We start from the raw sequence: 19,752 nt of genomic DNA, 5'->3' as shown, positions 1-19,752 counted from the left end.
GTGCGCTACCTTCGCTAGCTATCGCAGGCTGTTAGCGCATGCCTGTAATAGCCTTAGAAAATAAGACCCATAGTTTGCAAATCAAGTAGATTCTTGGATTGTAATTTGATAATACATAAATAAAAATAATTTTAAAAATGCCACTTTCTCCTTTTATCGTGCCTGTTTTCCCTTTGTATTGTTTGCATTTCCTTTATATATCTAAATGTTTTTTCCTCTGTTTTGGCCTTTGCTTTTCTAACCAGCTTCCCTTATATTTTACTGATAATTCTGCCTGTCGCTGACCTACCTGTGTGGTTTTAATATTGTTTTAATTGCTAACCTCTGTGTTCTTACTATTTCTATTCCTTCCTTTAGAGTATCATTCTTGGGTTTTTTTTCCCTTTTCCCTTTGTTAACCTGCCTTATATAAAGATTTGTTGTCTTCTCAATGCTTCCTTTTATTCAGAGCAAACTTTCTCCAAATCATAGTTACAAGTGTAATCCTTGGGTGGGATAGAACCCTGATACTGAACCAAGGGGCTTATAGAAAGAAAATAAGACCCTATCTGCAACCAGTTCTCCATGGCTAGCTTTCACTTCTGAGGTCCAGGGCTCCCTGTGGGGGAAACATTGTTTCATGGCCCTTTTGGTTAGCTAACATATAAACCCTTTTCCCTGTCTCAGTAAACAGCACTGATAATCTGCAAAATCTATAGTAGCAAACATCACACTGAGAAGCAATGTGGTTTCTAACTTCTTTACTGATAGTTGATTAAATTGATTGAAGAATATTTACAGCACTTAGATGACGTGCATGAACAATAACAAAGAAAAATGAATAAATTTGTGACCTCACTTTTCTAGTAAATTCTCTGATTTTATATAAGCCAATTCCTTAATAATTGATCTCTTGAACTTCCAATTACTCAGGCTGACAAAGGATGAAAGCCTACTTCAAAGTCCCAAAATGATCTCAATCCTCTCCCCACTGTGAGGTGGTTAGATCTTAATCCCAATTCTTTATGAGAACATAGCAAGCCCCAGTTCTCATTCCTTTCCTGTAGTCTTAACTAGCTTGGATCTCCTTCTGAAAGCAGCAAGTGAATATTCTCCTCTCAAGTGCAGCACACTTGAGTCAGTAGCAACCACATCTCTTAAACAATACCTTCAGCTCCTTCCGTAGGGAATGGACAGGGGTCCGTTCCTTTCTGAAGAAACCCCCTCTTCTTAGGCACTTCCCAGATGAAATACCTTTTCCTCCCAGTAGATTAAAACATGAATCCCTGGTACCAAGGGCACTCAGTTACAAAAACAAAACTATACTTTGACCCAATACAAGGAGAAAACAAAACAAGAGATAGAAAGGGTGGAAAAAACTTTCTTGCGTCAAAATTGAGGAGATTTACACTGAAAAAGACAACTCAAGGATAAAACTCCTCTGCATCAGGTCACTGATTGATCTAGCTACTGGAAGTGAGATAGAGTCAGCAGAATCTTCCCTATCCCTTGATCTAACCTTACACAGAGATATCCCAATCCTCTGTGAAGGGGTACCAAGGCTCTCCAAAAAGTGGCTTAATAAAGTAAAATGCAATTAGAAATAAGTCAGACTGACCAGCTGACTCACAAACAGCAAAACAGGCAACCTTTCTGGAATGTAGTAGAAAAATAACAGGAGACAGAGAACTCCTGTCCTCTGAAAAGTTAACTAAATCCCACACTCTAACATGCTAACTGTTAGTTAAAAAGTCTAAGGCAACAAAAGGGGAGAACTCACAAAATCTCTATGCATCTGTCCCACTAGTTAACTACTCCTTGGGTAAGGAAATGAGGTTCCTTACAAAAGTTATCTATTGATGTATTATTAAAAGTAAAGAGCTAATGATAGACATATTCTTAGAATGGCAAAGCACATCTGCAAATAAAATAGGATACGAATTTATATTCATATATTTTGTGAGCATAATATGCTATTTATATTTTGTAGGTAAAGCCAATGCAAACAAGCTTTATCCAGAGCTTCCGAGTTATTATTCCAGTGCAGGTAAGTACCAAACATTCTATGCTTAGCAGAATGACAAATATGTTCTTGCCCCTTCCTTGCCACCCTCAAAATAAATAAATAAATAAATAAATGCTTTTGAAATATGTTTCTTTTAAAAGCAGATTTTCAATTTGTATATTTAGGAATAATGTTTAATAAATTGGGTGATGTACATCATTACTAATGTTATTAGAAATGGGCTGGGATTTTGTTATTGTTTTTTTATTGTAGAGATCACAAAGAGTTTAAATGTATGTCTGCAAGCCAATTTTAAGATTGGAAATCATAATTAAAATTTCTAAATAAAAAAATTGCTATCACAATGAAAATACCTCCAACCACTGCAAAAATCTGATAATTTCCTGGTTCACTAGTCTCACAATCCAAATATAGACCCAACTGGCCACTTAATGTGTAAAATGCCTGTAAAGGAATATCATAGAATGTAGATTTCTCTGTATAATTTATACTTTCTATAGTACTATCCTTGCAGTTTGAAATATGATGCTGTAGTACCCTTGAGCCACATGTTAATATTTTGTTTCATTATTTCTTTTGGTGATAGATAGCTACCTCAAAATGTCTATAAATATATATAAAAAATGCCATATGTTGAACATATATGCAAATGAACTGTAATATAAATATTTTGATTGTTATATTATAATATATCTGTGCCAATAATGCAGTAACTGTGGTACACTTTTGAACCTATTTTTAAGTTCTTTGGAGTTTTTTTAATAATTACTGCATACCTAATTGAGATCCTGGTTATAGTGGGTTAAATTTAAGACCATTTGGAAATCAGCCTTCAAAAATTCAGAGCATGTATTAGAATTGATTCTCACTTTTCTCCCTGTATTCCTCAAAGCAAGTTATATCTAAAAATAGTTCAATATAAATATAATATTCTCTATTGACAAATAGTGTTGAATTAGCCTATACACATGGGTGATATCATCCAACTGCGTGAAACAGACCCATCTGTCTAGCTCAGTAGAGCTTATAGAGATGTGAATCATTTTTTAACGATTTAAAATATCGTCCGATATATTTTAAATTGTCAAAAATCATTAGAGGCGATATTTAATAGGAATTCCCCCGATTTATCGTCAAAAATCGTAAATCGGGGGAAGGGGGAGGGCGGGAAAACCAGCACACTAAAACATCCCTAAAACCCACCCCGACCCTTTAAAATAAATCCCCCACCCTCCCGAACCACCCCCCCCCCCAAATGTCTTAAATTACCTGGGGTCCAGTGGGGGGGGTCCTGTTGTGATCTTCCACTCTCGGGCCACGGGTGGGTTGATAGAAATGGCGCCGGCCATATTGCAAAATGGCGCCGGCCGTACGGCAACACGATTTTGAGTGCAGGAGGTCGTTCCCGGACCCCCGCTGGACTTTGGCAAGTCTTGTGGGGGTCAGGAGGCCCCCCCAAGCTGGCCAAAAGTCCCTGGGGGTCCAGCAGGGGTCCGGGAACGACCTCCTGCACTCGAATCGTGTTGCCGTACGGCCGGTGCCATTTTTCATTACGGCAACACGATTCGAGTGCAGGAGGTCGTTCCCGGACCCCCGCTGGACTTTTGGCAAGTCTTGTGGGGGTCAGGAGACCCCCCAAGCTGGCCAAAAGTCCCTCGGGTCCAGCAGGGGTCCGGGAGCGATCTTCTACGCTCGTGACGTCGGGGACAGGAACCAAAATGGCGCCGGCGCTACCTTTGCCCTGTCATATGACAGGGCAAAGGTAGCGCCGGCGCCATTTTCTATCAACGCACTCGTGGCCCGAGAGTGGAAGATCACAACGGGACCCCCCCTCTCCCCACTGGACCCCAGGTAATTTAAGACATTTTGGGGGGTTCGGGAGGGTGGGGGATTTATTTTAAAGGGTCGGGGTGGGTTTTAGGGATGTTTTAGTGTGCCGGTTTTCCCGCCCTCCCCCGATTTACGATTTACACGATATTTTAAAAAACAAAACCGTGACGATCCGATTCCCTCCCCCCCCAGCCGAAATCGATCGTTAAGACGATCGATCACACGATACACATCTCTAGAGCTTTATTACTGCTGCTTTCCAGACAGTGTGGTCTTATTTACAGGTCCTGGGTTTGATGGTGGCCACATTGGAAGTAATTCCCTGATCAAGAGCTCATATGTGACCACTTTAGCGCATGTTGCTTTCCTGCTGGAGCCTGCAGTCACAAGACTATGCAGTGAGACTTCTCCTGTCATTGAAGGTGAGCGCCCAGTGGCAGTGGTTGTTGCAGGTGGATCATCTCAGGACGGGAGTTTCCTTGGAGATGCCAAATTGGTTAGTGTTCACAACAGATGCGAACCTTCTGGGTTGGGGGGCTCACTCTCAGGAGTTGATAGTGCAAGGTCACTGGAATGCCAAGGAACAGCAGTAGAACATCAACCAATTGGAAGCTTGGGTGGTTCATCTAGCATGCTTGCAGTTTGCAGAACTTCTAGAGTCTTGGATGGTCCAGATAATGTTAGGCAATGTGATGATAGTGGCCTACATCAATCATCAGGGCAGAACCAAGAGTCAACAGGTGTCTGAGGAGATAGATGCACTCATGGTGTGGGTAGAGCAACATCTGATAAGGCATATCCGCCTCTCATATTTCTGGAAAGGTCAATATCAGAGCCAGCTTTCTCAGCAGGAGGAACTTAGACTCAGGATAGTGGGAGCTAGCGGCCGAGGCCTTTCAGCGCATTGTGGAGCACTGGGGTCACCCATACCTATACTTGCTGGTGACCTCTGACAAAGCGAAAGTTCCATGGTTTTTCAGTCACAGACAGGATCCAAAAGCGCTGGACATCAAGTCTCTCATTCAGGTGTGGCCAAGGCCTTCCTGCCCTGGCCTCTGATAGGCAGGATTGTTTGGAAGGTTGAAAGTCAAGCCGACATCGTATTTTTGGTGGCTATGGACTGACCCCAGAGGCCATGGTATGCCAATCTGCAATGACTGCTGGTGAGTAGTCCCCTCAAGCTACCACCTCGGATGGATCTGTTGTGGCAGGGACCCATGCTACATGACAATTCGGATCTATTTTGTCTTATGGTTTGGCCATTAAGAGGGCTAGGTTGTTGAAACGTGGTTATTCGTTTGCCGTAATTTCCACTTTGCTTCTGGCCAGGAAATTGTTACCTGTGCCGGCCGCAGCAGACCCGTGGCCCGGCCCTCTCACCTCTCTCTGGGTAATCCAGTACTTGGTTCCTCATCCCTGGTGGCGGTGGGCCACCGGCTCCGTCCTCTAGCCGCCCCCGGTGCCTCAACTTCAGCTACAGATTGCTGTGCTCCACGTCTGACCTCTCCGTGTGGCCCGTGGAGAGATGCCGCCGTCCAGTACCCGGGTCTCCGGGACTCCGCCTCGTCCAGTATAGACTTCTCCATTCTACTGTTGCTGCCTCTGGGCTGACCTCTCTGTTCTTCCATCGACGACAGCATATGGAGGCCCACTTAAGTCCAGCTGGCCCCGGTACCCAAAGGCTCAACCCGCAGGGAACGAGGGCTGGTATTGGTGAAGCGCCAGCCGGCCTCCGTCCTTCAGCCCACTCTGCCTGCCGACGGTGGGGACCCGCATGATCCCTCCTACAGGTTGCTTCAGCCCCATCTCAGCCCAAGGGTCCACCTCTGGCGCAATAGAAATTTCTTCCTCTGGACTATATTAGAGTTTGGAAAATTTTCGAGGCTTGGTGTACTGGGCGAGATGCTCAGCCTCTCAAAGTGAATATTCCCTTAATTTTGGAATTCTTACAGGATCGATTGTGTAAAGGTCTGGTCCTTAACACCTTGAAGGTTCAAGAGGCAGCTCTCGCTTGTTATAGGGGGCAAGTCAATGGTGGGCCTTTGTCTACCCATCCTGATGTGGCTTCTGTGGGACCTTAATCTGGTTATGGAATTCTTGGCAGGTCCAAACTTTCAGCCACTATGTGGTCTTTCCTTGTGGCTGCTTACCTTCAAGACAGTTTTTCTGGTGGCAATCTGTTCTGCACATCAGGTTTCCAAACTGCAGACCCTTCCTTGCCATAAGCCTTTTCTGCGTATGACTCCAGAAGCGATACAGCTTTGGACTGTGCCCTCATTCTTGGCAAAAGTGGTTTCATTGTTTCATTTGAATCAGTCTATTTCCATGCTTATCTTGGACAGGGACAGAGGTAAAAGTGAGTATCGACTTTTGTTACATGGACATCAAGCAACATTTGCTGTGGTACTTGGAGGTTACTAAATCTGTCCGGAAGTCTGATCTCCTGTTTGTGCTCCATGATGGAGGCAAACAGGGTACTCCAGCAATGTGGGTGACTATAGCCCAATGGGTTCATGAGGTCATCATGGCTGCCTATCTGGCTGCAGAGATTCCTTTGCCGAAGCAGATTAGACCGCATTCCACAAGTGCTCAGGTGGTACGTGGGTGGAACTTCAATTATTGTCTCCTGCAAAATTTGCCGAGAGGTGATGTGGTCATCATTTCATAATTTTTCCAAGCATTACCGTTTGGATGCTTGGGCTCGGGAGGATGCCACGTTTGCACAGGCGGTGATGCCTGGACTGTGGGCAGCCTCCCTCCCTGTTCAGAAGTAGCTTTGGTACATCCCACTGGTGGGGATTGGCATGCCTGAATGCAGAGGAAGGAGAAATTAATATTTACCTGATAATTTTCTTTCCTCAAATGAGCGCAAGCCAGTCCCCGACCCACCCTCGGCTGCTGCATTTTTACCTTTGGTTTGTCTTTCGGTGTGGACATTGCAGAATGTTGTTCCTGCTATTTGTTTGAAAACTGGTAAGTGGCTTAACCAGCCCCCCAGTTTAGTAAATAAGTTTATTCTTTCGGCTAAGCTCAATGTTCCTTATTGATTGGAAGCAGTGGTAAATTTTTAATAATCATTTTCCAGTTTAATTAGTTTGTCCACAGTTTGCCATTTCCAGAGGATACTGGCAGGCTGATGTCGGGGCAGAACTATATATCCATGACATCAGCTTCTTACTCCATCTCCTTCTGCAGGCAGAAGTGCATAACCCACTGGTGGGGACTGGTCTGTCCTCATTAGAGGAAAGGAAATTATCAGGTAAGTAGTAATTTCTCCTTACTGTTGTTAATACTAAATCACCTAAAACAATATAAACAGTGCATCCAATTATGGAAATACTACATACAGTAATAATCATAAAAAACAGATCTTGTCAGCGTGGTTATATTTTGAATCCTTTCTTACTAGATAACCTTTAAATCAGACAGATCAGTGTAGAATGCCACTTCTAGATACAGCCAGTATGCAGCTATATAAACGGATGCTTAATTTCTGGGGGATGAAGAATTGTGATTGCAATGTTAATCCATTTAATTATGTAGAAATAAGAGTTAGCAAATAATTTGTAAGCAATATATTTTTATTGCATTGACTTATACATCTGTAACTACAGTAGCTTTTGAGTGTCAAGCTCCCTTCATCAGGCCAGCTTGGTGGTACTATTTCATGTCACAGCATTTTAAATTACTTTTTCAATTATATCCCAGTTTAGGGATACCTTTTCCTCGGTAAACCTCTAGTTTGAAGTCCACAAAAGCTCTCCATCGTATGCTATTCATGCAGAACTATAGCACCACCTTGTGTAAGTTGAAAATGTGTTTTCAAACTTAGTAAAGCTTTTATTTTATTCCTGTAGTGATGACTATAATTCTGTATATCTTAGCTTTAAACATAACAGGATTATATATAATAAAACAGCTTTTGATTTTCAAATAAATAATTGTGACCAAATTTAAGAAGTAGGCAAAAAAAGATATAAATTCCTCTTTTAAAATTATTGTATACTAGGTAAGTTCCTGTGTACTCAAAGGTTATGCCAAAAAACTTACTCACATGCCTCCAGTTAGTAATCTTCAATAGTTCTAAATAGTGCAGGTTGTATCTAAAGCAAATGTGGTGAAATGCAAACTCATTCATTCAGAGAAGACAATTTTCAAAAACCATTTACCTAGGTAAATAAGTTGTCAGAAAACTGCCCACCCAGAATGGGGGTTAGAAGCGAACATACTTTTACCTGCACTGATAACATTCAAGTCTTCTCATCGTGTTTCGATAGAGACATCAAAGTGCACAGAGCAAACCTCTGCCTCACAAAAATCTGGAAATGGGCCTTTTCCAACAAATTTAAACTAAACCCCAACAAAATAGAGGTACTAATCCCCTCAATCAACAACCTCAAACTGATGCTCAATGACAACACCCTCATAATTATGTAAACCACCCAACAATCCTGTACCTTCCTCTGAATTTCTATGGTAGTACAGCAAATAATAACTAGCCGAGCCACAGAGCAACTGAATATGGACCTCTTCATGCATAGTTTTCAAAATGAAAACATTTTATTTATTTATTAAAAGGTTTATTATTTGCTGTACTACCAAGGAAACTCAGAGCAAGGTACAGGATTATTGGGTGGTTTACATAATCATGATGAAAGATTATATTTGATATAGTACGTTACAGTACATAAAAACAGTTATGACTACGTATCAGAACAACACGTGGTACCTTATGGTGTAATACTGTTTATACATGACCAGTACATATAATACAGAACAGCAAATGATAGTGTGGAGTCAATTAAACAGTCATGGGGTGGTGGATAAATATTCAGTGCACTAGGTTTAGGGAGAAGTAGGCTTGGTGCAAAAGCCAGGTTTTGACCATGTGATGGAAATTCAGTATCTGGCTAACTTAGCCCTTATATTCAGTGCCATAATTATGCTGCTGAATATATCTTACTTATATATATGAACCCTGCCTCCTAACATTTAGGAAAAAACTTAAGACCTGGCTTTTCCGCCAAGCCTTCGCAGATCCCCCTGATACACATTAGACGAGGTTCTATGGATCTCCGTACTACCTTCAAGTTTCTAATAAGATCCTCCCCTGACTTACCAATTGTTTATACTCGTTGTTTACTGCGTTCCTAGGCCTTTTTTTTTTCCAGCAGTCTATGCTTCCAAGTTTACTATCCTTGTTAAATGTAACTTTGTTCTTCCTGTTTAAACTATTGTTTTTGTTACAGTTCCCCAATTCGATGTAAACCGATCTGATATGGTCTTTTTAACCATGAAGGTCGGTATAGAAAAGTGTTAAATAATAAATAAAAAAATCTTGCTATCTTAAAATTAGCTGATTAAGTTTAGCCGGCTAATGTTAGGGCAGGTCTACAGGCCCTAAGTTATCCAGCTAAGTCTGAATATTGGAGTTAGCTGAATAACATCTAGCTACTTCAACTCCTCATAGTTATAGCCCTGGAATGCTCTAACTTAACTGGTAATTTCTAGCTAGATAACATAGAGTTATTTATTTATTTATTTATTTATTTTTCTATACCGAAGTTCAATTAGACATATCACACCGGTTTACAGATTAACAGAGGAGTCTATTAAACATAGACCTCTTATTTCACATTGAAACTTTATAACATGAGTAACAAATGGAGGAGTCTATTAAACATAGACTTCTTATATTACATGAAACTTTGTAACATGAGTAGCAAATGGTTTGTGGAGCATCATAAGTGACATTGTATTATAACAGGGTAGTGAGAACATTAAGAACTTCATAATCTATGCAATAACTAAAACTTCGTAACATGTGCAACAACCTATAGACCTCGTAACATAACATATGTCTGAGGGGTTCTGAGGGGAGGGGGGTGCTGGGGGAAGGGTGAGCGGGGAAGGGGGGGAGGGGGATTAATTAAGGTGAGAAGCGCTAATTGGGTGGGATATGGGTTATGCGGATAAATATGGGATATGGGTTATCCGGCTAAATGCTTCTGAATATGAACCTCATTGTTTTTTTCAGGGAAAAAGTATCAGTAGACAAAGCAGGTGCAAATATGTATGAATACTTTTTCTCCCAGCAATTATCAAAAGGAAAGTGCGTGCATAATTTCCTTCAAGATTTAATGCTAAATTCCTGGGGCAAAGTATTTGCAGACTTTGCAAGAGTCCTCATAGTAATGAAATTGCCCCCTATATGATGTACAAATGATGCTTGTGGAACTTTTGCACAATCCTTTAATTTGGTTATAGTTTTTTTGTTCTTGACAGTTATTTAATATTCTTTAAAAGAATATAAGATTTATTATATCCCTTTGTGGAAAGTATGTGGGTGATCCATCAGTTCATTTTGCTTTATATAGTTTAGAAAGGTAGTTTAGAAAGAATAGTTTACATAGTTTAGAAAGGTTACTTGAAAGATTTTAACGATCCAAAGACAACGACAAACCTTTTCCGTCGGAAAAAAATCAGCAGAACCAGAGGTCACGAGCTGAAGCTCCAGGGAGGAAAACTCAGAACCAATGTCAGGAAGTATTTTTTCACGGAGAGGGTGGTGGATGCCTGGAATGCCCTTCCGGAGGAAGTGGTGAAGACCAGAACTGTGAAGGACTTCAAAGGGGCGTGGGATAAACACTGTGGATCCATCAAGTCTAGAGGACATGAATGAAGAGGGGGTGGCTCGCGGGAATGAAGGCTACCACCTGGAGATAATACCCTTATTCAATATACATACATATGGTTAATGCGACTCCAACATTGCTCTAAGCTTCAACGGTAAGAGGAAATGTGGAAAAAAAAAAAAGGATTTGCATTCACAAAAAAGCGGTGTGTAGCTTGCTTGTTACGGCGGTTACTGCCCCCAAACCAAATAAGCCTGATACTTCACTTTCAATGCATATCCAGCATAGCTCTCTGCTTCAACGGCAGGGGAGAAAGTCTGATACTTCACTTTCAACGCATAGTCAGCATAGCTCTCTGCTTCAATGGCAGGGCCATGTAGAAAAGAGGATCTATATATATATATATATACCAGATGTAGCAGGAAAGGATCCTGTAGCAAGGACCTGCTCTCTAGGTGATGCATTGTCCTTTCGCACTGAGGATATCTCCCCAAGGCCTACTGCCCAGGAGGGAAGGGTTAGGTCGGCCGTCATAGTTGGTGATTCGATTATTAGGAATGTAGATAGCTGGGTGGCGGGTGGGCGTGAGGATCGCCTGGTAACATGCCTACCTGGTGCGAAGGTGGCGGACCTCACGCGTCACCTAGATAGGATTTTAGACAGTGCTGGGGAGGAGCCGGCTGTCGTGGTACACGTGGGCACCAACGACATAGGAAAATGTGGGAGGGAGGTTCTGGAAGCCAAATTTAGGCTCTTAGGTAGAAAGATTAAATCCAGAACCTCCAGGGTAGCATTCTCTGAAATGCTCCCTGTTCCACGCGCAGGTCACCAGAGGCAGGCAGAGCTCCGGAGTCTCAATGCGTGGATGAGACAATGGTGCAAGGAAGAGGGATTCAGTTTTGTTAGGAACTGGGGAACCTTTTGGGGAAGGGGGAGTCTCTTCCGAAGGGATGGGCTCCACCTTAACCAGGGTGGAACCAGACTGCTGGCGCAAACCTTTAAAAAGGAGATAGAGCAGCTTTTAAACTAGAACAAAGGGGAAAGCCGACAGTCGCTCAGCAGCGCATGGTTCGGAGAGATGTATCTTTAAAGGATACTAATGATGCATTAGAATTAGGGCATCCCGACAGTGAGGTTCCAATAATTAGAAAAGTAGTCCAAGTGCCTGTAACTAAAAACTCACCTGAGCTAAAAAATTGTAACTTATCCCTATCAATTAAAAAGCAGAATAAAAATACAATCAAAAAACAAACTTTGAAATGTTTGTATGCTAATGCCAGAAGTCTAAGAAGTAAGATGGGAGAACTAGAATGTATAGCAGTAAATGATGACATAGACTTAATTGGCATCTCAGAGACATGGTGGAAAGAGGATAACCAATGGGACAGTGCTATACCGGGGTACAAATTATATCGCAATGACAGAGAGGAGCAGTCGGGAGGAGGTGTGGCGCTTTATGTCCGGGATGGCATAGAGTCCAACAGGATAAACATCCTGCATGAGACTAAATACAAAATTGAATCTTTATGGGTAGAAATCCCTTGTGTATCAGGGAAGACTACAGTGATAGGGGTATACTACCGTCCACCTGGTCAAGATGGTGAGATGGACAGTGAAATGCTAAGAGAAATTAGGGAAGCTAACCAAATTGGTAGTGCAGTAATAATGGGAGACTTCAATTACCCCAATATAGACTGGGTAAATGTATCATCGGGTCACGCTAGAGAGATAACGTTCCTGGATGGAATAAATGATAGCTTTATGGAGCAATTGGTTCAGGAACCGACGAGAGAGGGAGCAATTTTAGATCTAATTCTCAGTGGAGCACAGGACTTGGTGAGAGAGGTAACGGTGGTGGGGCCACTTGGCAATAGTGATCATAATATGATCAAATTTGATTTAATGACTGGAAAAGGAACAGTGTGCAAATCCAAGGCTCTCGTGCTAAACTTTCAAAAGGGAAACTTTGATAAAATGAGAAAAATTGTTAGAAAAAAACTGAAAGGAGCAGCTACAAAAGTAAAAAATGTCCAAGAGGCGTGGTCATTGTTAAAAAATACCATTCTAGAAGCACAGTCCAGATGTATTCCACACATTAAGAAAGGTGGAAAGAAGGCAAAACGATTACCGGCATGGTTAAAAGGGGAGGTGAAAGAAGCTATTTTAGCCAAAAGATCTTCATTCAAAAATTGGAAGAAGGATCCAACAGAAGAAAATAGGATAAAGCATAAACATTGGCAAGTTAAATGTAAGACATTGATAAGACAGGCTAAGAGAGAATTTGAAAAGAAGTTGGCTGTAGAGGCAAAAACTCACAGTAAAAACTTTTTTAAATATATCCAAAGCAGAAAGCCTGTGAGGGAGTCAGTTGGACCGTTAGATGATCGAGGGGTTAAAGGGGCACTTAGAGAAGATAAGGCCATCGCGGAAAGATTAAATGATTTCTTTGCTTCGGTGTTTACTGAAGAGGATGTTGGGGAGGTACCCGTAATGGAGAAGGTTTTCATGGGTAATGATTCAGATGGACTGAATCAAATCACGGTGAACCTAGAAGATGTGGTAGGCCTGATTGACAAACTGAAGAGTAGTAAATCACCTGGACCGGATGGTATACACCCCAGAGTTCTGAAGGAACTAAAAAATGAAATTTCAGACCTATTAGTAAAAATTTGTAACTTATCATTAAAATCATCCATTGTACCTGAAGACTGGAGGATAGCAAATGTAACCCCAATATTTAAAAAGGGCTCCAGGGGCGATCCGGGAAACTACAGACCGGTTAGCCTGACTTCAGTGCCAGGAAAAATAGTGGAAAGTGTTATAAACATCAAAATCACAGAACATATAGAAAGACATGGTTTAATGGAACAAAGTCAGCATGGCTTTACCCAGGGCAAGTCTTGCCTCACAAATCTGCTTCACTTTTTTGAAGGAGTTAATAAACATGTGGATAAAGGTGAACCGGTAGATATAGTATACTTGGATTTTCAGAAGGCGTTTGACAAAGTTCCTCATGAGAGGCTTCTAGGAAAAGTAAAAAGTCATGGGATAGGTGGCGATGTCCTTTCGTGGATTGCAAACTGGCTAAAAGACAGGAAACAGAGAGTAGGATTAAATGGGCAATTTTCTCAGTGGAAGGGAGTGGACAGTGGAGTACCTCAGGGTTCTGTGTTGGGACCCTTACTGTTCAATATATTTATAAATGATCTGGAAAGAAATACGACGAGTGAGATAATCAAATTTGCAGATGACACAAAATTGTGCAGAGTAGTTAAATCACAAGCAGATTGTGATAAATTGCAGGAAGACCTTGTGAGACTGGAAAATTGGGCATCCAAATGGCAGATGAAATTTAATGTGGATAAGTGCAAGGTGATGCATATAGGGAAAAATAACCCATGCTATAATTACACGATGTTGGGTTCCATATTAGGTGCTACAACCCAAGAAAGAGATCTAGGTGTCATAGTGGATAACACATTGAAATCGTCGGTTCAGTGTGCTGCGGCAGTCAAAAAAGCAAACAGAATGTTGGGAATTATTAGAAAAGGAATGATGAATAAAACGGAAAATGTCATAATGCCTCTGTATCACTCCATGGTGAGACCGCACCTTGAATACTGTGTACAATTCTGGTCGCCGCATCTCAAAAAAGATATAATTGCGATGGAGAAGGTACAGAGAAGGGCTACCAAAATGATAAGGGGAATGGAACAACTCCCCTATGAGGAAAGACTAAAGAGGTTGGGACTTTTCAGCTTGGAGAAGAGACGACTGAGGGGGGATATGATAGAGGTGTTTAAAATCATGAGAGGTCTAGAACGGGTAGATGTGAATTGGTTATTTACTCTTTCGGATAGTAGAAGGACTAGGGGGACACTCCATGAAGTTAGCATGGGGCACATTTAAAACTAATCGGAGAAAGTTCTTTTTTACTCAACGCACAATTAAACTCTGGAATTTGTTGCCAGAGAATGTGGTTCGTGCAGTTAGTATAGCTGTGTTTAAAAAAGGATTGGATAAGTTCTTGGAGGAGAAGTCCAGTACCTGCTATTAAGTTCACTTAGAGAATAGCCACTGCCATTAGCAATGGTTACATGGAATAGACTTAGTTTTTGGGTACTTGCCAGGTTCTTATGGCCTGGATTGGCCACTGTTGGAAACAGGATGCTGGGCTTGATGGACCCTTGGTCTGACCCAGTATGGCATTTTCTTATGTTCTTATGTTCTTATAGACAACAACCAACAAGGACTGAATTACATAGTCGAGCAAACAAAAGCATGGGTGTAGCTTGCTTATTGAGGCAGTTACTACCCCTAACTAAGCTACATATTCAATTAGATGCAGTTCCAACACTGCTCTCTACATTAATGGTGGGGTGGAAGGGAAATAGAACTAAAAGATACTAAGAGCCAAGCGTAACAAGTAAGAGGAAAAAAAAAAAAGTGCATAGCTTGCTGGGCAGACTGGATGGGCCATTTGGTCTTCTTCTGCCGTCACTTCATTTCTATGTTTCTAGAAGTTACATGGGGAGGACAATTTCTAAATCCTTTACATGAGTAAAGTGAGATCTATACACATAAATTGGCTCTCGGAAACTTGCCCTTTCTTAATATAGTTAAAAGTATGCTCATTGTTCATGATGCACATATTGTTGGGTACATGTAGAAGAAGTGTTCCGGGAATGGAAAACAATATATGTAAATTGAATTTTCTATTTTATGTGCATTATTTTTTCCATAAAAAAGTATCCATAGTAACATAGTATTGACAGCAGAAAAAGACTAAATGGTCCATCTAGTCTGCCCAGCTAGTTTGCTCTGATATCAAGTGCCGTTCCTCGCAGGTTACCGCCATGTTTCTGTTAAGGAAGGTAACTGCTGCTCTGTGCAGGTTACCCTCATGCTTCTGTTAATGGTAGTAACTGCTGCTCCGTGCACTTTATCTCCAAGCCTTATATTAACAATGCAACATTTTTAGTGGGTGAGGAGCCGTCTTGAAAATTCAGACAATGCTGCTTGACATGCATTGCTTTTGAGCTTGGTTTAGAAGCAGTCCTGCTCTTTTTCCCTTATGTCTGTGTATTAGTACCCCAGATTGTAAAAGTGAGGGCCAAGTAAAAATGTCCTTAGGTACTTTGCACCTGCAGCAAGCTTCAAAGTAAAAGTGCGCATGTATTTTCTCTTTGAAAATTGCCGGGAAGACCATGGGTTAAAGTACCTGCAGACTTTGTCTCAATATGAACAGTTTGATAATTGCCCCCCACAAAGGTGATTTCAGTCAACATATTGTAGCACTCATTTTATAATGCCATCAAAAAAATAAATCATGAAAATGTAAAGCTGAGATTTAACTCACTGATTTATAGCATTAAGGTCTGTAAAGAACCCCTACATTACTGCTTGCTTAAAGAATTCAGCTTCCTGCAGAGCATCCCACCCATGCTCAGCTGCAAGAATCTTATGGGAGATTCTATGGTTGAGCCATGGATTTTCTGAAAATGCGCCTTATGAAGTGTTTGGACTATAAGCACATTTTCTTCTTCTGAATACGTTATTGTTTGTGTATATAGGCATTTAATCTTGGCTCTCATTGTTTATGGCAGGAATAGCAAACTGCTGTCTGAGTGCTGGACTCAGGTCTGGTTTTCAAGATATCCATAATGATATTTCATTAAAGTGCTCAAATAAATGACTAACACATATTTTTGTAGTCCAGAAAGCCTTTTGCAGTACTGGCAGGCATGATTTTGTTGGGGTATTGTTGGAATCCTTACTATAGAATAGTTTAAAATCTAAATTAATTTTCAATGTGGCTTAATTTCAACCCTATATAAGAATATTATATATCAAGAATGGGTCGGGTAGTGAAGATTCAGTCTGATATTTCAAAGCTACTCAAACTCTTCAATCCAATCAGAGAACTTTGAGTCCTCATATAAGAAATAAATCCTTTCCAGATTGGTTTCAGATTTAATCTGAAACTCTATAACTCTGCTGAGCATACTCAGCGATTGCATCCAATTTCTTATCATGGGGTTGTCACCAACTCTGCTGCCTTTGGTAAATATGTTATTCTCTGACATTATTTTATGAATAAAGGAGAAAGTTTTGTTCCCAGGATCCCCATCCAGCACATTAGTAAGCATATGTGCACAAAATATTCACTGTGATAACCTTTCTCAAGAAAAGCTTTACAAGCGCACTTATTATAACTACTGGTGAAGAAGGGTAAACAAAGATATTTTGATGGCAATTTTCTATAGCCCATATAGGTGCAAATTGTGCAGGTAGTTTTCAAAGAAAATTTCACACAGATTTTTTTTCCTTTTGAAAATTTGCATGCACAAAATTCCCCGTGCACTTTGTACCTCCTTTTAGTGAAGGCAGAGGAAAGGGTGTAAAAGTATTCACAAAGATTGTGAAAATTCCATTCTGTGTGTGTACTTTTACTCTCCTGAACTAAACAAGCCCCCAGGAATACCCTTTTTTAGTGTGGCTAAAAGGATAAAAGTGCATGCCTTGTGAAACCCATGCATACTTTTCTGCACCTCTAAAAAGGACAGTTTTGGACAGGTCAAATCGGTATTTACAGGGTAATTGACCTAGAAAATGGCCCTCTCAATAACTGGAATATCACCTTGCAGGAAACTTTTGTGAATTAGAGTAAGTTAAGTTGAATTGGATAAATCTTGTAAGAGAAGCTCAGATGTGACCTGTGGGATCAGAGCTAGTTCACAATTTATTCACTTTTCTTACCATTCATCCGCTCTACATCATCAAGGAACTTAAATGTTTGAAAATGTTTATGGAAGGACAAATGATCTAAATATCACACATTTTCCTATTTTTGGATTTTAGGGAGTTCCAGGAATGAAGTTATAATTGCAACAGCTGTTTACTCTTTTGAAGGCCTACAGCCAGGTGATCTCAATTTCAAGGCTGGTGACAAGATTACTGTGACAAAAAAAACGGATTCACAGTTTGACTGGTGGGAAGGAAGGGTACGAGGGGAAACTGGTATTTTCCCTGCCAATTATGTTAACTTAAATGAATACTGAACTTAATGAACTTAATGATATCTAATCTATAGGCTGCTTATATGTTATAGTGATATATACAGGGCTATTAAAAATATATGGGTAAATATAGTTTATTATAAAGCTACTGTGCAATATACAGGGTGGCCCATGGAAAAATAGCCTGACTGCGTGGCACTGGTATTGGAGGCGAGCTACTTTTCCATGGGCCACCCTGTATAAATGCATGAACAGAAATCTATCAAGCAGTCTATAACTGTTGATCTATTTATAGTAAATTGGAAATTGAATATAAGAATTTATGTAAATATAGACTTTTTAAAATTATTTTTGGGTATACAATGTGAAACTATAAATAAAATCTTTATATATTGAAAGAACTGAAAGGATTTTTCATGAATAGAAAATTTTTGTTATATATTCTGTATCCTAATTCCTTAATAAATTGGCATATACTTGTCTGTTGTTTTAATAATGACTTAAGAAAGGAACAGCATGATATCTACCTCAAGTTCAGTGATTAAATATTTTACTTTCTTTGTATTTTAATAGCTTTGCCTCTGTGATAATTTAATTAAAGAAAGAGTATCATTAGCTCTTATACCATTTGAAACTGTGGTATAACTCTGTCCTGTCTGTAACAGAATTAGAAAAAAGAGGCATTTATGTGATTACATATAGATGATTAATTCTAAATAATTTTACTTATGGCCATTTAAAGCAATATAACAAGATATTTGTAGATCTACCTCATTTATTTTATATTCTGATTTTCAGCACTTCAAAACAGATTATATTCAGGTACTGTAAGTATTTCCTTATCCACAGAGGGCACACAATCTAACCCCCAGATGCATTAAACCACAATGTTTTCTCACAGGAGGGATCCCACTATCACGGAGGGGTGTCACCGTGATAGTGAAGCTCCTCCTCCGAAAAAGTATCACAGCTGTATGATGTGTTCTTCTTTTGTTGCAGCTAAACTCCATGGCACAAAAGTACGTGGCGAGTGGCCCTTTAGTGTGATGGCAGCCTGAACCTCATGGGAGCAACATCACCTTAAAGGGCAACTGATTCCCCCCCCCCCACCCCCCTCCCCAAAAGTCCCAGCCAAAGAGGGAGGTTGAGCTGGAGTCAGTGCTGACCCCTGTCCTGTCTCAATCCAGGACCACCAATCAAGGTGGCCCCAACACCCCCAAAATGTCTAAAAGTTAAACAAAAACCACGTGGTGATGGTCCCTGCGCCCCTACTTCTTTCTCCAAAGCACACAATAAAATGTGGCCTCATCCCCCCCCCTCCAAATTATGACCTGAATCCCCCGGCTCCCCTGAAGTCACTCCAATGAATCCCTCCACCCCCCTGGCCCTCCTGAAGTCACCACATGAATCCCCCCCTGAAGTAACTCCAATCAATCACCCACTCCCCGGACTCACCAAAGTCCCTACAGGAAATTCCCACTACCCAAAAGAAAAGTCAAGGACCCCCCCACCACCCCTCATACTCACCCCTGATCCCCCTCCAGAACTCCCTGTACTTTAAAAAGGATCCCGTGTCGAGGCCAGGTGCACCCTCACACCTGGCCTGGTCAGCACTATTTTCCAAAATGGTGCCAACCTGACCTTGCTCCAGCCATGTGACTGGGAGGGGTCCTGCAATTTTTGGGGGGTTCCTGTAGGAACTTTAGGGGGCCAGGGGAATGGGGAAATTGATTTAAGTGACTTTTGGGGGGGATAAGAGGATTCATGGGGTGACTTTGGGGAGGCTGGAAGGGGGGGGGAGGATTCATTGGAGTGATTTGGTTGGGGGGTATTGGGTGCCGGGGCCACATTTTATTGTGTGCTTTGGGAAAGAGGGGACTGGGCCTTAGTCAAGTAGTTGTTTTTTTAATTTTTAGACATTTTGGGGGTATCAGTGCCTCCTTGACTGGCACCCCAGGTTGAGTCAGGGCTGACCCTCGCTCAACTTCCTCGTTTGGCCGCAACTTCTTTTTTTTCTGCCACTTTAAATGTGCGGCGGCAGCTTCAGGACCTGTCTTAGAGTCTCAGGCCTCCTGTGGTACATCTAACCCATTTCAAATAGATGTAGATATTTTATCGTTGCTGACCACCTTCTCATCAGCCGCGATAAAATATTTGTATCAACTTGACTAGTAGTGACCTTCTTTGCATGTATTTGCATTATTCATGCATGCAAATTGCACACAAGGAAGGTCTTTCTAATAGGGGAAGGTATCTGGGCGGA

General features: G+C 41.1%; 1 protein-coding gene across 1 annotated transcript in view; it reads left to right on the top strand.

Annotated features, from left to right (window-relative positions):
• SH3YL1 (SH3 and SYLF domain containing 1) overlaps window positions 1-19,230 on the top strand; it is a 223,298-nt gene extending 204,068 nt beyond the window's left edge. Inside the window, exons 9-10 of the mRNA XM_029595777.1 lie at window positions 1,970-2,026; window positions 17,332-19,230. Of these exons, the coding sequence (XP_029451637.1) occupies window positions 1,970-2,026; window positions 17,332-17,531 (257 nt within the window). The 3' untranslated portion in view covers window positions 17,532-19,230. The remainder of the gene's footprint in view (window positions 1-1,969; window positions 2,027-17,331) is intronic.
• The last annotated feature ends 522 nt before the right edge of the window (window positions 19,231-19,752 follow it).

Source organism: Rhinatrema bivittatum, chromosome 3 (assembly GCF_901001135.1).
Source record: "Rhinatrema bivittatum chromosome 3, aRhiBiv1.1, whole genome shotgun sequence".
Taxonomy (NCBI): Eukaryota; Metazoa; Chordata; class Amphibia; order Gymnophiona; family Rhinatrematidae; genus Rhinatrema; species Rhinatrema bivittatum.
Note: the sequence above shows the minus strand (reverse complement) of the source record. Positions and strands in the feature narration are given on the sequence as shown.